Source organism: Furipterus horrens, unplaced genomic scaffold, assembly GCF_987537825.1.
Source record: "Furipterus horrens unplaced genomic scaffold, mFurHor1.1.pri manual_scaffold_1, whole genome shotgun sequence".
NCBI classification, from domain to species: Eukaryota; Metazoa; Chordata; class Mammalia; order Chiroptera; family Furipteridae; genus Furipterus; species Furipterus horrens.
In genome coordinates this window covers 129,198,411-129,219,400 of record NW_028327171.1, presented here as the reverse complement: position 1 = coordinate 129,219,400, position 20,990 = coordinate 129,198,411, and the positions used below count along the sequence as shown (strand labels likewise).

The following is a 20,990-nucleotide window of genomic DNA, read 5'->3' as shown; positions in this document are numbered from 1 at the left end:
TAACAATTTCAATTCATTATTGAAACTTCCTTTGCTTACCTTATGATCAAATATCATTTTCTGTTGTGTTTGCTGGCAACTATGAATTGGAATTTTGAGCCTAAGTGTCATTTTCATAGGTCAAGAAATAATGTATCAAAGGCGTGAACAATAGCCCTTCATACTACCGAATACCTTCTTAGTAAGTAATATTGCCACACTCTCAGATTATCTCTTGGGCAATATAAATTTATTTGAAAATGGTGTTTCTGAAAGAAACAAAATTATTGATTTTCTCTTCTTAATGTTTTTAAGAAGGCTTATAAAACCATAACATTTCTGAAAATACATCTAGAAAATTATAATTAAGCTCAGAGGGACAACAAACTGCCTCATCAGTATTTACAGTCACGTACCACTTAATAATGGGAATAACATTCTGAGAAATGCATCATTAAGTGATTTTGATGTGCTACATCATAGAGTGCACTTACATAAACCCAGGTGGTATAGCCTTTTGTTCCTAGAGTACAAAACAGTAAGAGACTAAATCAAGCACAAGAGAATATGCTATGGAGAGATGTAGTAAACACAAGACGTATGAGGCTGCTGCCAGCATAACATGTTTGAAAGCGAATTATTTTTTATAAGTAGAAAGACCACACTCTAAAATAATTATAAAGTAGTATAGTAAATATATAAACCAGTAGCATTCATTTATTTTCATTATCAAGTATCATGTACTATACACAGCTGTATGTGCTATACTTTTATACGACTAGCAGCACAGTAGGTTTTTTACATCCGTGTCACCTCAGACACATAAGTAATGCACTGTGCTGCAATGTTACAATGGCCGTGTCATCACTAAGCATAGGAAGTTTTCAGCTCTAATATAACCTTATGAGACCACCATCATATATGTTGTCCATTGTGGACTGAAACATCATTATGGTGTATATGCCTGTATATTGTGCCTTAAGCAGCTCCAATTCCCTGAAGGGTTTTGACTTTAGGTATAACAGGTATGAGACATCTAAATGCAAGTCTTACTCAACAGACTTCCATCCTGCCCAATTCAGTTAGCGGCTCCATCTTTGCCATCCTTTCCTCATTTTTCCTTTGAAGCTGTGAGCTTCTGCTCTCCATCCCTGTGGATTCCAAGCCAATTGCCGGGTTTATATATGCTAGGAAGAGCATACTGTCTTTAAAAAAGAAAACAAAAACAAAAACAAAAATGTTCCATTAAAAATATTTTAAAATATGGAGAAAAGATTCTAAAAATTCTGAAAAATTAGCAAATGCCCCTTTGGTAGAGTATGTTTGATATCCCTGGAACCCAGAAAGATTTTTGCTGATATTCTTCAAAAAGGAGATAGTATAAAATGTTGGGAGCTTGCTTCTGTCGCATAACCAGAGAAGACAGATTGGGCAGAGAGATAAGACTTTTTTACTGTAAAGGTTATTAGATTTTGATAGAATAGAGGTCAGCAAACTATGGCCCCTTATGCAAATCTGGCGCTGTGTAATAAACTGAGTAGTGTACCCCCAAAATTGATATGATAAAGCCCTAAGCCCCCCAGTGTGATGGTATTTGGAAATGTGGGGTCTTTGAGAAGTAACCGGGATTAGATAAGGTCATGAGGGTAGGTCCCTGGTGCAATGAGACTTGTGTCCTTCTAAGAGAAGAAGAAACACCAGAGCTCTCTCCCACTCTGTGCATATGCCAAAGAAGGGCCATATGAGGACACAGCTCTCTACAGCCCAGAAAGAGGATTCTTACAGAACCTAATTTGCCAGCTCCTTGATCTTAGACTTCTGGGCTCCAGAGCTGTGAGATCATTTCTGTTGGGTAAGGCATGTAGAATCTGGGGTATTTTGTTATGGCAGCTGGAGCTGACTGAACAGCCTGTTTGTGTCAATGTAGTTTTATAGGAACAGCCACACCCATATGTTCACATATTAGCAACGGCAGCTTCTGTGATATTGTAGAATATCAAGACTGGTCAGACAGAGATGAGACATTGGGCACATAGGGGCAGCCTTTCAACCTTACCCCCACACTTCCCCACACTTGGGTCTCTTAGAATTCTTTCCTTGGGACTCTGTGAAAGAACAGGATTTCCACCAGCAGCATTTGGCAAGCCAGCCAGGGGAGGGGGAAAAGACCTGGCTCATGGTAAGAATTACAGCTCCCCCTCCCTGTGTTGAGTTCTTTTCTTCATTTTTCTCTCTCTCTCCTCTCTACTACTGCCCTTCTGGGGTTTTCTATTTCTTTTTTCTTCCTCTGTCACTACTGATCCACATCCAGAATTCCCCTCAGCCCCAGCTTCGTGGGTGTGGGCCACAGGCCTTGCCTCATCTCTAGCAACCACCTCTGTTTCAGCCACCCCTGGCCCAGGATGCACTTTCTGTTTGCTTGCCCCAGGGTTCCTTTGTCCTCAGTGCCATTGCCACTGACCCCAGGCCTCACAATTCAAACTGTGCAATGGCTATTTCCATCCCCTCCAGCTTTCCCACAAAACTGCCCTAAAGCTTTTGGTCCCCACAGGGCAATGGGCTAATCCACGCCAGGGAATGCAGAATGTGAGAAGTGTGCTGCACCTGAGGCTCCTTGCCTAGGTTTCACTCCTAGTGAGAAAAACCTGGAGCATGCCCAGCTGCCCTCTGCAACTACTAGTTCCTAGGAAAGCTGCCGAGGGACTTCCTGAAGCCACAGCCACTGTGGAGCCGACCAAGCTGTGAGCAACAGAGCACACAGCTCCATTCTCCTTTTGCTCCTCTCCACAGTCTCCCCAAGGAGGCTCAGACCCTGCAGGCTCTCTGCCTCCCTATGGCTCACACAGCAGACCGCACACCACAGGCCTGCACTTCTGGTAGCTCGGATCACACCCAGGTCTGTCAACTAGACTGCAGCTTGGGGATTTCTCCTCATCCCACAGCCTGGCACTAATAGTGGACTTAAGATACCACTAGGATCTCAGGGGCAGGGCCTACCTCTGTGCACCCTAGGGCACAGGCTGAAGTGCTGCTAGTCTTGAGCACCCAGCACAGCTAGCTCACACAGTCTGGGCACAGAGGAAGCCACTGACTGGAGCTGCTGCTTGTCTGCAGGTACAGGGTGCCACATTTGCATCCTTACCTGCTAGTTATGCAGTTAAACATAGGCGATCACGCCTCTGGGGCCCACAATCCCCAGTCTTCGTTAACACTCCCACAGGTATATGAGGTCTGTTCAGAAGGTATCCAGCTATGTAATATGCAAAATAGAGACATTTATTGAAGAAGACACAAGAAATATTGTACATAGGACAATGACACTTCAGTCCCCTTCAAAGTAGGCACCTTGTGACCTCACACAGTTCTCCCAATTACCATCAGCTGCCTTATCATTTTTCCTGTATCTGATTGATGGTCTGAAATCTCTTTCCTTTCAGAGGTGGTTTTAGTTTTGGGAAAAGCCAGAAGCCACAGGGTAACAGATCTGGGTTCATACAGGGGCTGAATCACCTGGGTGATTTGATGTGTCACCAAAATACTCTGCAAGAGACATGATACATGAGCAGGTGCCTTGTCATGATGAAGCTGCCAATCACCGGTTGCCCATAGCTGCGGCCTTTTGAATCATCCAAATAGTTTTTATGGAGGAATGTTCAGCTTAATGCAAAATTTGATGCATATTTGTTGTTCTACTTGCTCAGTCATTTTGAATATAATGGCCACATAGTACACGTGCTCACTTAATGGCATCTACCACCCCCACTATCTAGTACAATGAAGTTGTCATTGTTCACATATGCACATTCCAGTCCACTCTCCTTGGCTCTGTGTTACATTGATGTCACACAAACTCTTCTTGTTATATTAACAATGGCTGGACTTTTTCCAGACAGACCTCATAAAATAAATGGAAAGCCTTGGATATAAGTGCTCACAGAAATGGAAGATTTATATTGATTGATCTGGAGACTAGCTAAATGTTTATCAATCTCTCAACTTTTATACCCTCTCATACCCAGGGGCCCTCAGCATTTTAGGATCTTCCTAGGGAAGGCCAACAAGATTTGCCCCAGGGTCTGGGGTGTTATGTCTGTCTGAATGACAAAATAGAAATGTCCCCTCCACTCCTAGAGGAGGCTGCCCTCACCTTACAAGGCCTCCTGAAGGATCCAGGCTGCTGGAAATTTGAGAGGCAGGGAAACAGGTTAGCAGACCACTACTAAATGTCAGCATTACAGGACAAGTTTTCCCACCCAAAGCAGTGGAGGTATATTGACAACCCTCACAGACAGGAAGGTGAGGACTTCTGTTAAGGCTACTTCAATCCAGAGGCCATCAAAAAATGATGTCTGTAGAATTAAATAAACCCAACTAGCAGTGACTGATCACTACTGACTGTTCATAAGGCTCCATACATAGACATAATTGTATTGCCATTTTCTGGAAGGTTTCCATCCTTGTTGGGTGGGAGGCAGGGCACAGGTCTCAGGATGCTGAAGGCCAGCAGTGGGATTCCTATGCCATCCAAGGATCTGGTTCCACATAGTGGAGCTCTTTTATGAGGATGAAAGTTTTCTCTCCCTGAAGACAATAAGCAATACCAACTGCATCCACAGTGCCTCAAAAGACCACTTTTAGGGTGCATACTTGCCAACTGGCAAAAATTTAATTCTGGCTTCCTCAAGGAAAGGGCTTGTCCTTGATTGGCTTTATGAAACCAAAGTCTGCCTTTGAAGTGCAAATACTTGGTCTTTAAGAATTCTTATCTGGGCCATCTTTTAAAATGCAAATTTATGGAAGCTAATCTTATTGAAAGAGAAAAACCTTAGCCATCTAAGCAAATTAATTTTATTCATTTCAGATGTTCAAACTTTCTAGATCAGCGAGCTTTGCTTTATAATACCTGTCTCATGAAAGTATTTCTCTTAAAAGTGTGAGTGTGTTTGCCAGTAAAGGAGTCTATGTTTCTAGAAGTTATAAAATATGTTTGCCAATCTAAAGAATGCTAACTGCTTACTTTTTAACTCTGTAATATAGAATTGGAGTTTGGTCCTTTTCACTCTGTTAAAAAGGATAAGGATTTTTATCTTGCTTTATACTTTTCTCCCTACTGGATCCCTCCAGAATTTGTCAATTCTTAGTGAGTGAATCATGCCAATACACTTGTTTGCATAAGACCATTTTCTAACTGTGGTTTTATTAACCAAGAATTTGACTGGAATGTCATGACTGAGATAGACATGTCACCAGAGGGCTTTAAGGAATTGAGACTGATTTTCAAAGCTAATAGAAGCCCATTGGAAAAAATAGCCTGATACCTTGCTTGGTCATATGGTCATGGCAGTCTTTTCAGGTAAGGAACAAAAGGGTGCTTTCCTGAGAGATGGCAAGGAAAGAACCTCAAGATATTCTTGGAGAACTCAAGAACTTGAGGAATTTACCCAGACTTATACATATTGCAGGCAACGCCTGATGGCAATTATGTGGTTTGGCTTCTTTGCCCTGAGGGGCTGCTTAAATCTCAATCTGAAGATTCCTTAGGAGATTCCAGCAAAGCAGATTTTAAAAAGCCTATGTGATCAATTACTATTCTTGTTGTGTTTATGCAAATAATCAGACCAAATTAAGACTGAACTTAATGGAGTCTCTGATGAAAATAAGGGTAATTTCATGGAGAAAAGTTGTGTTTCAGTGGAAATCTTAATGCCCAATTGTGGATATTAGACTCTAGTGCAGTTAATTGCCTTTAAAGTCTTTTATTTTTTCACCTGTGAACTGAACTGCTTCCTGAATTCTTCTAGTTTCCTTCAACCATCCAAGCTAATATTCCACTTCTATAAAGCCCATTTTTGGACTAGGTATCATCGAGAACTAAAACTTTTTTCTAAGGCTATGTCTGTGTACACCATAGAGAATTTACCTCAGCACTTGATGGCATCACCAGAGATGATCAAACTACAAAGAAGATCTATCAGATTGCCACTGCTTGCTTTTATTCTAGCAAAAGCCTTGCATCTGGAAGTCTTTGCAACTGATAATTTAGAGACTCAGAAACTAGTTTATGACTTGCTGTATTCATTAACCTTTGTGTCTTGTTTTCTTCCTTCTGTATTCATAGGGTGTATGCCTATGATCTTATTTACTTGATTACTTATTTACATGGTATAGGCTTCACTTTAGAAGCTCATCTGCATCACCATCTCATGAAATGAGACTCAGCAGTTTGGCTCGATTGAATTGTCAGGACTAGATGGTTGAGTCGGTGAAGTATGAAGCAGTCTATTGGCTTTGCTTGAAACTATTTTTTTTCTTGCCTAAGTGGTTCAAACAAAAAAGGCCCAAATTTCTTCAGAGCAGAAATCTTAGAATGTTCCCTTCAGCCTAGTTTGAATTAGATATGATAGATAGCTGGGCTTCAGACAAGTGTGATGCACCTTCCTCCAGGGGAGCCCTCTTCCAACCCAATCTGGGACACTGTAGAGTTAGCCCCTTTCTCTATCACCTGGGTTTTACCTCTCACCAGATCCTTAGTTACTATAACCCTCCTCATTTTTGAACTATGTCTTTTAACTTTGTCAAATTTATCACCCCTAGAACACAACAAGAATGCCACCCTCTAGACATCACCATCCTCTCTACCTTACATATGCTGCACCTGTCAAGGATAACAAACACCACACTGTCCTGGACTTTGCAAAATCCCTTTTCTTCACATGAAGACTCCCCTTCCCTTTTGCTCCTTTCTTCCTTTGGCAATAGGAAGACTCTCTGGGTCTGGGATAGACAGGACTATACCCTTTGACAGCAAGAAGAAGCTACAGAAGATTAGACCTTCATACATTTACCCTTGGAAGATTACAAAGCCTAAGTTCTTCTAGAGGGTGGAGGGATATGTTAGTGTAGGTAGCTAGATATTAATAAAGGAAAAGAACAGAAAAAATCAGACATTGTTAAGCATAATAAACTAGGGAGCATAGCCTGCTTGCTTCATCAGGAAGTTACAGCTTTGCACAGTCCTCAGGGAACCACTGGTCTGTTCCTTGCAGATCACTGCAGGGAGGGATAGGACAATAAAGGGAGAAGTAAGCACATGGTTGGTAAGAGCCAAAATAATGACCACAGAAGCCTGTCTGTCTAGCCACAGAAGAGAATTGGACTGGATAGGAAATGTAGAGCCCAGAGAATCTAGAAAAGGGATTGGTTATGGTGAGGACCAAGCACTAGCATGTGAAATCTTGGGAAGTAGATTGGTTAGTTTTATTACTGGACAGGGCCTGGGGCCAGAGCACGTCTGCCTCAGGCCGACCTGTAGGGTATGGGTTCTTGACTTTGTGCAGAAAAGATTTTGCAACACAAGTCCAGGTGATTTTTAGAGTATGTATATGAAAGCTGAGACAGTGAAATAAAGGAAGGACTTAGGGTAGAAGAAGCAACAGGATAGAGCCCAAGCAGCTCTCTGCTTTGGCTCCCTAGAAATGTTATAGGAAAGGAGTGAGCCAAGACAGGGCTGCTATTAGTTCACTGGAAAGTCAGAGAAAAGAGGGCCTTGTAGACAGAATCAGGAAGTAAGCAGCAAGAGAAAAGCATATAGTTACCTTCGAAGGAGTTCCCATAAGGCTGTCAACTGATTTCTCAACAGAAACTTCTCAAGCTAGAAGGGGCTGGCAGGAAGTATTCAAAGTGATGAAAAGCAAGGGCCTACAATGTAGATTACTTTATCTAGCAAAGCTATCACTTAGAATGTAAGGGCAGAAAAGTGCTTCCCAAATGAGGTAAAGCTGGAGGAGTGCATCATCACCAAGCCATTCTTATATGAAATGTCAAAGGGAATTATGTAAGAAAAAATTTAAAACCATGAACATTAAAATGGCAATAAATTTATAACTATCAATAATTGAATCTAAAAAACAAACTAAGCAAACAAGAAGAACAAGTACAGAATGCTAGAATTGGAGATCATTTGGAGGGTTATCAGCTGGGAGGTATAGGAGGGAGAATGTGGGAAAATGTACAAGGATTAAGAAGTACAAATTGGTAGGTACAAAATAGGGGGACATTAAGAATAGTAAAATAAATAATGAAGCCAAATAACTTAGATGTATGACCCATGAACATGAAGCAAAGGGGGCATTGCTGGAGGGAATGGGGGTACTGAGTGGAGGCATCAAAGGTGGGAAAATTTGGATAACTGAAAAAGCATAATCAATAAAATATACTTAAAAAAAAAATTCTCTCTCTGCTGTCAGCCAGGTCAGCCTTGAGGGTTTAGGGCCATAACACTAGTCTTGGAACCATGTTATAAGCCTCAGTAATGTGGAATTCCAAAGCTGGGACCACTGCTGGATGACTGACTTCAGGAAGACTTGTTTCAGGTGCCTTTTATTCTGCCTACTCAATCTGCCATGACCCAGCTATGTTAGGAGCAAGGAAAAAGAGCTGGACTCAAAGAGAAAACACCATCTTTCTTCTTCCCTTCGTGTAATCAATAATTCAACCCTGTATAGCAAGACTGATGTCTGATGGAGTGCTTGCTGCAAAGAAGAAGACAGGGGCCATTCAGCATCCACATCCACTTCTAACACTTCTTTCTCTCTCTCCCTCCTTCTGCCCCATCTCCTAACCTGCCTCTAGTCCTCCTCCTTCTGAATGCAATGCTAACATATCTGCTAAAATGTGGCCTAAATTTGGTCCAGGAGGAACTGGGATAGAGTGAGAAGTGCTGTTGGGGAGGAGAGAAACCAGTCATTTTCAGAGCAAATCAATCAGGATTGAAGTCACTGTCTCCTCTCAGTGATGTATGAATCATGACATGCATAAACTCAGCAAGTAGCTGCTACTTATGTGAATTAGGGGTGTGAATCGGAAAGTGCCTCAGGGTCAGGTGATGAGAGCGCCTTACACGTAGTTCACTTGACTTGAAAGAATCATTTCTAGTGTCTGTAAAACAAGGACAAAACAACGGAACAGAAATATGTTTGAACAATTTCTTTGGATGCATTTTGATCCAAATATATATTTCATTCTAGTGTATAGGGTACAAAGGATCTAATTCCTTTTTCCTTATTTCCATGCTTTATGTTTTCAGCATAATTCTTAGAAGTATATTTCCTTCAAAGTCGAATATCACAGGTTCCAGGGAACAGGCAAAATTGCTGCAGTGGAATGAATGCCCCTGGAAGTAACCTTGTTTTTATTTTTGTTTTTGTTTTTGTTTTTACCTTTTCCTTTATTCTTCAGTAAGCCTGTCATTTACATGCTATATAAAGCAGAGCAGAAAAATGTGTGGTACGTTTTAAGTGAACATAGCCATCCATCTAAACCCAAGAGCCCCGAGGAACCCATCTAAGTCTTTAGAGAGGATTAAAGTTTTAAACGGTGGGTGCCTTGATTAATATAGTGATATAGGAAGGTGTGTTTCACAGGCATACGTCTGGTCTGCAGATTAGAGCTGTGAGAAATGACAGGGCACTGGCAGGACACATCTCTGTGCCCCTGTTGGAGGGAGTGGCTGTGAGCTGGACACAAAAGCTGCTAGCCCAGCCCTTTCTCAATCTGCCTACCCTGCTAGCTCTGGGTGTGAATCCCTGTTACCAGGCCATAGCCTCTTATAGCCCTACCTATATCAACTGAAGAGTGGAGGTTTGCTATGCTATATATAACCGGTATTACCCAGGTCCTGCTAGCCTGCAAATAAAATTTCAGTTGCAACTAGTCAGAAAAGCACCACTATCATGGGACTTCAGGGTCCCCTTCAAATGGTCCTTCCTTCTGTCTTCTACCCTTTCTCTCTTTATTCATTGATTAATTCATTCATACAGTAAATATTTATTGAGCCTTTATTATGTGCTAGGCACTGTTCTAATTGCTGGAGCTGCATTCTATTAATAAAAATACAACTGTAAAATCAGTAGTGTATTAGATGTGATTAGAACTCATGCAGGGAAGGGGTGTCCCTCAACTATTTGGGGAAGTCTCTCACTCCAGCGCTTGGACACTGCTTTCTCTTGCAGTGGGTAGCTGCTGAGAGCCCCCGGTTAGCTATTAAGCTCCAGGAAAACCAAATCCATGGCCTGTTACAGGCCAGACACCGCTTCCCAACCACGACACTGCTGCGGTCACACAGAGCCATGGCGCCCTTGTCCAGACCTGTCTGAGGTTCCAGAAAAGCTCTGATGCTATGAAGCTGAGCTGTGTGCCACCCCGGTGCCACATGCTGCTATGTGCTCCAAGGCTCCGAGTTCAATGAATTGACTCACTCAGTTTATACTTTTTATTTCTATTAGTTTGTCATCACAGGTACAATCTATCAATACATTCCCACTGCAAAACATTCAGACATCACAAATAGATCAAAAGTGCATTTTGACTGTGGCCCAGCCCTAAGGGGACTACTACTGCTCAAGTGTAAGCCTTCTGGATCTCTCTCTCTCTCTTTTACTTAGAGATGTGTAAATATACAACACACTATAGACATACTACAGCAGCACATACTGTACTGCTTTGTGCTTTTTTCTTCCATAAATGGTATATTTATAGGTCATTTGGAAATTCATTTTTCCACTTATTGAGAACTAAATCAATATAGGAATAACTGGTAAATTGAATCAGATCAATATAGAGCTCTGTGCTTTCAACTGCTGCTTAATACCCTATGGTATTAATGCACCTTTTTCCTATTAAAGACATGAAAGTATGTTTTGTTTTGCAGGGTAAATTCCAAGCAGAACTGTTGGATTTGTATATTTTCCATTATTAGTCATCCTTCCAAATTGCTCTTAGGCCAATTTACACTCCACCAGCAGTCTGTGAGAGGCTTCTTTCTCATGTATATGCAGTTCCCCCGCTCTTGGGCCCAGATCTGAGCTCATGGGGGCTGGGCTAAAAGAAAAATGGAAAGACAGACAAACACAAGTGCCCCTGCCCTTTGACTTTGAGGTTTTGGCTTTGGGGCAACTCTGTAGCTCTCTTCTTGAGGGTGTAGTCATGCACAGGAGCTCCCTGTTGGACATAGTCAGGGACAGGCACCCTGGGAAAAATAAGGCATCTGATAAAATGGTTCTTTGGGGACATTGTTTATTTTAAAAAGTTAAAAAAGTTCTTCATTTGCATTGTTCTGATTTCAAATGGTAAAAAAGGATCTACAGTTTTCTAACCTGTCCTGTGGTCATCCAGTATGCCTACCTAGAGGCAACCAATACTGTCTTTCTTGGGTACTCTTCCAGAAATATTTTATGAGTAGGTATATAAAATGTATGCATGTATATGTAATTTTTGCCATCCCCCCCGCCCCCAATGGGAGCATAATATACCATGGTAGGCAATGAGCAGAGTTTTTAAGAGCAGAGATTCTAAAGCCAGGATTCCTGATTTTAAATCCTGGCTCTACCAAATAATTACCTGCATGGCACCTAAGCAAATCACTTAACCTTTCTCTGCCTTAGTTTCACCATCCATAAATGGACATTATTTCTAGAGTTATTACAATTATTATCAGAGAAGGAAAACTCTGATTCCAAAAAACCTCCGCTGCCTTGCGGCATACCTCTTCAGGGGAAAGGCTAAGGGAGTAAACCCCGACAGAAAATCCGGAGCCGGAGTCCCTAAGGCGGTTTGACGTTGTAGTCAACACCGGCAACTCCTGCGGCGCACCTGAAGCCAAGCTGTATCGACTCCGTCTTTCCCTTGGATCCTTCAGCTGCGAAGAGAGGGGGGGTCTGCTGCATGGGCAACAGCAGACCCTCCATATCACCCTGCCCAGGCTCTGTAGCTTCAGCTCCACTGGAGAGGACACTCCAGCGTCATCGCAAGATGTCGATTCAACACGGGAGGAGACAGATACCGTGTCACTCCCGAGTCGGACTGCACAGCCATTCTCGGCGGTGCAGATGGACTCTTAAGAAGCTACACCATCGTCTCTCGAGACGGACGGCTGCCGACGATTACAATTATTAAATGAGTTCATACTTGTAGAACTCTTAAATTATGTATGGGATATAGTAAAAATCATGGATTCCTTGGTTAAATAAGTAGTTTTAAAAAGAAGGTAGGGAGGGAAAAAGAAACTGTTCACCCATATTTTGTTTTCTTTTTTTAAACTTGATATTTGTATATATTGTGAAATGATCACCAAAATAAGTTAACATCCATCACCATACAGTTTCAATTTTTTTCTTGTGATGAAGACTTTTAAGATTTTATCTCTTAGCAATTTTCAAATATGCAGTACAATATTAGTCATCAAGCTGTACATTATATCCACATGACTTAATTATTTTATAACTGAATGTTTGTAGTTTTTGACCCCTTCACCCATTTCATTCACCCAATCTCCCACCCTCTGCCTCTGTCAACCACCAGTTTGTTCTTTATATCTATGAGCTTGGGTTGTTATTGCTGCTGTTCCATATTGCATGTGAGATAACATGATATTTGTCTTTCTCTGAGTTATTTCTCTTAGCATAATGCCTTCAAGGTCCATCCATGTTGTTACAAATGGCAAGATTTCCTTCTTTTCATGACTGTATAGTGTGTATATATACACACAATGCATACACACAAGGTCTGTCAGAAAAAAATCCAACCATTGTTAATATAATGAGACAGATCTGTGTGACATTGATGTAACCCGTGACCTTTCAGTTTATAGGACAATGCCCCTACTAACTGAGCTACACTGACCAGGGCTCTTTTGTTTTTTGGGTTTTTTTTTACCTATTGGTTGTTCAGTAGCATGTTATTTAATTTTCACCTATCTGTAAATTTTCCAGTTTTCTTCTTGTAACTGATTTCTAGTTCCATACCATTTGGTCAGAAAGCATGCTTGATATGATTTCTATCTTCTTACACTGTTTATGATTCATTTTATGTCCTAACATATGATCTGTCCTGGAGAATGTTGCACTTGAGAAAAGATTATATTCTATTGCTTTTAGAAGGAATGTTTATATTTATCCATGAAGTCTATCTTGCTGGATGATACTCCATGGTTGGGTAGACCAATTGAAGTAGATGGTGATCAAATGGAGACATTAACAGAGAACAATCAATGTTATACCATTCAAGGATAGCCATCATACTCAAAATATCCAAATCAATAAAGTAGTTGGTGAAAATGAAAAATGTGTATTTTATAGAAAAAATCATGTAAACTTTTTGGCCACCCCAAATTTAGTTGCTGTACACTGGGTGCATAAATATTTGCAAATGTTATATTATCTTGTTGGATTGACCCTTTACCATTATCTAATGATACATAATTTATGTCTTATTACATTCTGTGTTTTAAAGTCCATTTTGTCTTACATAAGTATAGCTACCCCAGCTTTCTTTTGGCTTCCATTTGTATGGAATATCTTTACCCACCCCTTCACAATCTGTGTGTGTCCTTACATCTGAAGTGACCTTCTAGTCAGCAACATGTGGATGGGTTTTTTGTTTCTTGTTTTGTTTTTGTTTTTAAGTCCATTTAGCCACTCTGCCTTTTAATTGGAGAATTTAGTCCATTTACATTTGAAGTAATTATTGATAGATAGGTACTTAATGCCATTTGGTTCATTGGTTTCTGTCTGTTTTGTAGTTCCTCTGGCCCTATCATATTTTCTTGCTCTCTTCCTTTGTGGTTTGATGGCTTCCTTTAGTGGTATGCTTAGATTCCTTTCTCATCATCTTTTGTGTACCTACTACAGGTTTTTTGCTTTGTGGTTGACACCAGGTTTATATGTAACAACTTACATTTACAACAGTATGTTTTAAGTTGATCACAACTTAAGTTTGAATGAGTCCTAAAGCTCTGCATCTTTATTCTCCCCCTCACATTTTATGTTTTGTTGTCACATTTTACATCTTTTTATTTTTTTGTCGAAACAAATTCTTTTATTTCTTCATTTTGCTTGATTCTCTTAGTTTTTAGGATTTAGATGAAACAACTACCTCTCCCAGTCTTGAAGTGTTGGCCTTATGTAGAAGATGAACTTTATCATTCAAACCTGCTCTAGACCTCGGTTGTCTCTTAAACCTTTGTGACTGCCCAGGCCAGCTGTTTCATTTTTAATAGTTTCCAGTAGTTTAAGATGTATTACAATCAGTCAGTGTCTCAGAGGGGAGGAGTTTAGTCAGCCTCTAGATTCAGGCTGACTGCGAGCCAGATCTTCAAGTAGCTTTTAAAGAATGCAAATATATACAGCCCTGTGAAATCACAAGTGTGAAGCCCAACTGGCCACCTGGTGTCCCCTGGGTGGCGGTTGCAAAAATCAGGGCTCCCCTTTTGCATTATATAATTAACTTACCTCATCATTGATACTTAGCCTTGCAAAATTAGACTTAAAAGTAAATCCTCAGTTATGTCACTATGTAAAAATGCAAATTACAGAACAGCATATAGAATGTGACGCTGTTAACAAGTGTGTGCATGTGTGGGGGCGTGTGTGTGCATATACATGCTTTATTTGTCCACATGTAAATATATAGAAGCAGGGCTAGAAGGAATCATCCAAAACTGATAAGAACATGGAATTGGAAGGGGTGGTCAAGGGGCATTTTCACTTTATCTGAATGTCAATGTTCTTTACATTCAGTAAATATTTTTGAACTCTTAAAATACACTTAAGGGAAACAGTAAACTGAAGTCGAACTGGCAAATGATAGCTAGTGCTTTTAATATTTAAGAATAAAAATATAGTGAGCAAAACTTAATATCCTAAAGTGGGCAATGGATAGAAAATGTAGTAACCACGGGAAATCTATGAATGGGTAATGCCCATTTATAGTATGTAGCATGTTCCTTAGAAATTAAACAGTGCCTCACCCCCAACCCCGCACACGTAGTCTGTCCATCGGTGTTATCTTACCAGAGCAGCTAATTCCAATATTTTGTAGTGGTGTGAGAAAGTCAATCCTTATAAATATATATATAGAAAAAATGACAAAATTACGTTTTAATGTAAAATCAAAGTTATTTCTTTACCTCCTTAGAAGTTTTAGGCAGTTAAGTCTTTACTCTCTCTAGCCCTCAAAGCAGTTCTTCCCACAGTGGCCCAATAAGCAGTGTGCACATATGCCCTAGCTGTTCCAACAGAGGAGGTCCCATGAGCCTTTGGTCTTCCCTGAGCATAGTGACCCCAAAGTCTTCCCTAGACACTGGCCTAGAAGACCCCAGCCCCACCCACTGCCAGTGCCCCAGGTCAAGCCTGATGAAGCTAAGGCTTCCCAGTGAACCTCTGGACCCCTCTACTGCTTCATGGGCCTAAACAGACCCTCCAGTGCACAAGGCTTCCCCCTGTAGTTTAGAGAACCCAGCTGGATGGGGAGTTTAGTGCAAGACATAGCTGTAGATTTTGACAGGATCCCACAGTCAGTGCCTCTGCAAACCAGGAAAGGGAGCTTCAAACCAAAGAAACACCTGCAAACACATACCTACAGGGAGTCACAGAGAAAGATGCCCTGGCTGCTGCTGGAATGTAGCCCTCTGCCGTGAAGGGCAGCAAAGAGGCTAAAGCTATTCACTTCCAGGTATAACTTTAGCATTGCATATTATTTGACCAAAAGTAATAATTCTGTTAATTATAGCTCAATAAGAAGATTTTTGATACAAAAGAGCCACACACACACACACACACACACACACACCAAAAAACAAAACCAAACCATTTTTGTGGTTTATTGACTATCTGCTTTGCTATACAGTAATATAGACGATGGCATGGAGCCAAGAATACGTTTCAAATCCCAGCTGCCCTACTTTTTAGTAGTGTAACTTTGGGCAAGTTAACTAAACCTTCCTTGCCTTAGGTACCCATCTGTAAAATAGGGATGATCATGGGGGCCTCCCCCGTAGGTAGTAAGTGATCTAGGAGTGCCTGGCATATAGGAAAACACTTAAGTTTAGCTATTATCATTTGGATTGAGTAAGCTTCTAGCTTTAAGAAGTCATGTAATTATTCAAGACATCTTAATTTGATGGCTGTGCTACAGTTTGGATATGACACATGTACTCCTTAAGACTGGCGCTTCCAGTCTCCTCAGGAGACTCCTTCATGTGCCCATACAGTGCGTATTAAGTGCTAGCTGTGTGGGAAAATGACCATATGTTCTAAGGGCAAAGCTTCTTTCCTGAGAATAAGGCTGTTCTTTACATATTGTGAAACAGGCCACCCTCTCATTTAACCCAGTAGGTCCCCTCAAACCTGGGAAAAATAAGGACCCCTTCAGTAGGGATCTGATTTATTCAGAAAATTCCACGATTTAATAAATGCATAGTTGAGAGCCATCTCTCTGGTCACTTATAAAGGAACAATAGATATGAGATCGATACACACAGCTTGTGGTCCTCTCTGGCAAAAAAAAAAAAAAAAAAAAAAAAAAAAAAGCAGAAAGCTCTGTCTAGTACACAGCATGAATTCTGACTTTTTAGGAGTGGACTTTGGTTTTGACAGCTCTTTATTTGCTGGCATTGCATCTCCAATAGCTTTTGGAACAATTCTGTCAAAGTGGTGAAATGATGACCGCCTTCTTTACCATATATCTCATGTACTTTGGAGGGCTCAGCGAAACAACCAAAAGCACCTCCCTGGCCCTACCGAGTCTCTGGGCTGTGCAAGGTGGAAGGACACACTGGGACCTGAGCTCAGAGGGGTACCGTCCTTGGCCAGTGCAGGTTAACCCAGTTCTTTGGGTCTGTGTTGCAGGGATCATGTACCGCAAGTCCTGCGCATCGTCGGCAGCCTGCCTCATCGCCTCGGCTGGGTACCAGTCCTTCTGCTCCCCAGGGAAACTGAACTCAGTGTGCATCAGCTGCTGTAACACCCCTCTGTGCAACGGGCCCCGGCCCAAGAAAAGGAGCAGCTCTGCCTCAGCCCTCTGGCCAGGGCTCCCCACCACCATCCTGCTCCTCAAATTAGCCCTTTTCATGGCGCACTGATGAGTGAGATGCCAGCCCCTCCTGCATTATTCTTCCGATCCTCACTCCCCCTGCTCCATGAGATCCTCTGGGTTTCCTTTGAGTGTAGGTTGGGAGTCTGCAGTCTTTCTTTCAGTTCCTTTGCAAATAATGAGAGTTCAGTGTAAAACATTTTTGTGAGCTCTGAATAAATTCAGTCTGACTGAATTTTCAGGGTGTATTTAAAAGAAGGGTGGGAATGAATTCCAAGTTCCCGCATCTGTAACCAGTCAAGGTGGCAGAATCAGCCCTTAGCAGACACTTAAGTGGGCATCTTCCTTTCCCAAGACCGCTAACTTCCACTCCTGTCCCTGATTGGAGGAACAGATTATTTTGTCACTCCTCTGTGAAGGTAATGTTGTTTTTGTTAGGGGAGGGCTGGTTAACGAGGCTTTCTTACTTGATTGACAGTCACACTTCATGCTCCTGAAAACCATTTTCTGCTGCAGAACTGGCTGGTTTCATCTCCGACTTAGACTCTAGCGACTCTGGACTCAATTGCTGGGTCTTAGACTCGGACTTGGCTTCCGCCTCGCTCTGAAAAGTGCTTAAGAAAACCTTGTTAGTTCTTCGTGCCGAGGAATTCCTCCTGGAAGCAATGAAGATCAGCGGGCGGCGTGCGGAGCGGGCGCTGTCAGTGGAGGAGGAAGCCAGGGTGCGCAGGCGCTTCTCGTGGTTGGCATGCTGCAGGGTCAGGTGGCAGCGCAGCACCTGCCAGAACACCCTGCGGAACTGCTGCGAGGACACGTTGTACAGCAGCGGATTGATGACTGAGCTCAGGTAGAAGAAGGTGTCTGAGAAAGGGAGGAGGATCATGTACGCCTGGAAGTAGGACCTGGTCCAGTCGTGCTTGGGTCTGGAGGCAGCCATGATCCTCCGAACCTGGTTAGGTAGCCAGCAGGTGGCCAGCGTCACCACGATCAGCCCTGAGCAGGCAGGAGGGGGAGAGAAACAAAAATACAGTATGAGAATGGCAATGAAAACCACGAACTATTTAGCCCCTCAGTTCTGTGCTTACTGGACAGGAAATGGTACCAGTGTTTCAATGTTGTGTTTGACAGTTTCTTTTGCCACTAGCAAAAAAGAACTTAACACCATTTCAGGGCTGGGGGAGTTGACCGTGTTAAAGACTATTAAATGCTTTAGACAGTTTATACCTGTTAATGCCTGTTACTTAAAAAAAAAAAAAAAAATGTTTTCTTTGTTGTTTCTGTATCCAGAAAGCATTTTATGTAGTCCATTAATCTAGTTATGTCTTTGCTTTTTAAAATAGATGTATACAGTATAGCCATATCAGATGAAGCAACATTTGCATTTTAAAGAATGTCTGCATAAAGAAGAACCATGATATCTTCGAGACAAGTGGAAGTGGTAACAAAGAAGCATATTTAGTGACACTGATCTCGCATTCAGTTTCTAGGGAAGCAAAATCAGGACTAGCCTGTCACAGAATTATTTTTTGACATAGATTTACTAGGTGTGCACATCTGTAATTATAATGTCATATCTGCAACAGCACTTATTTCTTTTCAAATGTTTTGAAGTAAGACAGTTATTCAAACACAACAGAAAACGTAAAACTTCCTTCAAGTTCAGCCAGTACCAGGCTTATTGCCTTTGTAGCACTGAGCTCCAGTGGCAACAGCTCAGAAATGATTAGACTCTAAAGAGATATGACTCAGTGGCCCCCTCCATGGAGCAAATACTGACTGTATGAATATATGTTTGCATGCCCGCATGTCTGCATTCCAACTTACATAATCATTATTTCTATGACCTATGACAGAAAAAGATCCTTTTAGGCAATAGACAACTGCTATCACGAGTTTCATGAGCACTTATTCTACAGCACCCCCCCCCCAGCCCCCCACCGCCAAAAAAAAAAAAAAACAACCAAGAGATGTCAGATCAGAAATCAGCAGTACATTTGCTCTCTTCTCTCAGGAAAGGAGGGTTGGGGTGGGGCTGGGCAAGAGAGCAAAATGTGAGTGAGCAGAACTGATAACTTAAAGCTGTGTCTTGGATTTCCAGAATTGCTTCATCCCTCTCCTAAATTTGAATAATATAAGGAAAATTCACGTTTTGTGATTGTTGGTGAGGGTCCCTTCCTCCCTGTGATCAACGGTAAATATTTCATTAATAAATGCTCCAGGAAAAGCAGCCATGTTTGTGCACCCAGGGTTGGCCCTCCTGCATGCACTCACCTGAGCATCCCTTGCCTGGTGGTGGAGCGGCCCTAGGTGTGTTCTCTGGAACTGAAATAACCCAGCTCCCCCAACAGACCCTTCACAAATCCCAGCTGTCATCAAAGAGGGCCCTAGGAACTCTGCTCCCCTGTTAATTTTCAAGGGTTTTTTCTCATCAAGCCTTAGCCCAAGCTTGAAATACAACCCAATTTGCTTATTTCTTTTCTTTGAATTTGCTGTCCTGAGACCACTCAGTAAATCTAAAAATAAAACAGGCAAGTTACATATTGATATGATGAAAAGGCAAAAACATGATCTTAAGTCAAGAGTATACTCTGAATCACCTTGTTAGAACTGCTGGATGGGAACACAAATCCAAATTTTTCTGATTTTAAAAAATACTTTCAGAGGAAATTGGGGACTTGTTTCACCGTTTTCAGAAGCACAGGCACTTCCAGCCACCTGTGCTATTCCAAGTGTGCTCTTAAGTCATTTCTCTCTGTTTTTCTTCCATGCAGCTCTGACTGAAAGGTTCACCTCATTAATTGTGAAGGAGCTAGGAAACTCACCCTGCCTAGGGAAGCTATGTTTTCACAAAGTCTTAATTCCTTTTCTTACCTGCCATTGAATTTCGGAGAACAAGTATCGCCATCTTCATCTAAGGACTTATTTCCTAGACTATGGAAATTGAGCACAAGGTTTAGATATATACTGTGCTACACTGTAAAAGGCTGTACTTCAGGTAGCAAGGATCTAGAAAGGCAATAAAACCAGCTTGTACTTACCACAGTTTGAACATAGTACAGCTTTTAAAGCCAGACAAGAAAAACAGTGAGAAAAGAAAGCAGGGCTGTGGGCAAGTGGAGAGAAGTTATAAAAGAGTTCTTCTCCTATCCTGTCTTTGCTTCTGTTCCATTGATCTCCTATGTGCATGACCCTTATTCTTCTGTTAACTTCACCACCACCCCCTTGCCTGGCATCAAATGTCCTTGATTGATCATCCCATCAAAAGAAGAAGAGGTTAGTTAAAAAAACAAAAACAAAAATAACAAGACTTCAACATCCTGCTATGAGGCAAGGGACAGGCTGATGAAGAGTTGTGACCTGTTTTGCAGTTGTAGCTCAGACAGAATTCTTGCTCTGAAATCAAAATGAGCTAATGTAGATAAGTAAGAAACACCTTAGTCTGAACAAGTAGCAGAACATAGGGAACCAGGCCCGAGGTTCTTCAATGATGAGAAAAAGAAGGGAAATCTCTGCTTTCTGGGTGTAGAAGTAGGTAGATATGACACCAGATGCCAACATGGAAAACAAGAGAGACAAGGAGCTGAGTTAGAAATGGAGTGGGATTAAATATTAGTCATTGGACAAGTCTTGACGTATAGCCAAGAATAATGCCAAATATTTATTGAGTTTTCCTTATTCAGGTTAAGTATTCTATGTTAATTTCCTATGCATTTCTCACTTCTGGTAATAACCTGGTAAGATCAAAATTGTTATTATCTTCATTTCACAGGTAAAGTTGAGTCTCAGAGAAGGCTAGGTGCCAATGTGCTATAACTAGGACACATGCTTACCAAACTTCAAAATCGAAGATATGTACTTGTTTCTCAAAGACATACAGAGTCTGTTTCTCATATTTTCAGTTTGAAAAACATAGAAAACACAAGAAAGTAAACAGGGTCCATAATTCTACTATGTGAAGTGGATGTGAAGCAGCACTGTCCAGTAGAAATATAATGTAAAACACATGTAATGTTAAAATTTCAAGTAGCCACAGTCAAAAAATAAAAAGAGGGGAAATCAACTTTAATAACAGCTTCTATAATCCAATACACCCCAAATATTATCTTTTTACATGCACTGTCAACGAATAATCAACCTAATGTTAT

At 41.4% G+C, this 20,990-nt stretch overlaps 2 protein-coding genes across 2 annotated transcripts in view; one reads left to right on the top strand and one right to left on the bottom strand.

The window, feature by feature from the left end:
- Positions 1-18,743, top strand: part of LYPD1 (LY6/PLAUR domain containing 1) — a 37,305-nt gene extending 18,562 nt beyond the window's left edge. Inside the window, exon 3 of the mRNA XM_090279414.1 lies at positions 16,662-18,743. Within this exon, the coding sequence (XP_090135540.1) occupies positions 16,662-16,894 (233 nt within the window). The 3' untranslated portion in view covers positions 16,895-18,743. The remainder of the gene's footprint in view (positions 1-16,661) is intronic.
- Positions 16,370-20,990, bottom strand: part of GPR39 (G protein-coupled receptor 39) — a 215,984-nt gene continuing 211,363 nt past the window's right edge. The window contains exon 2 of the mRNA XM_090279413.1: positions 16,370-17,838. Within this exon, the coding sequence (XP_090135539.1) occupies positions 17,324-17,838 (515 nt within the window). The 3' untranslated portion in view covers positions 16,370-17,323. The remainder of the gene's footprint in view (positions 17,839-20,990) is intronic.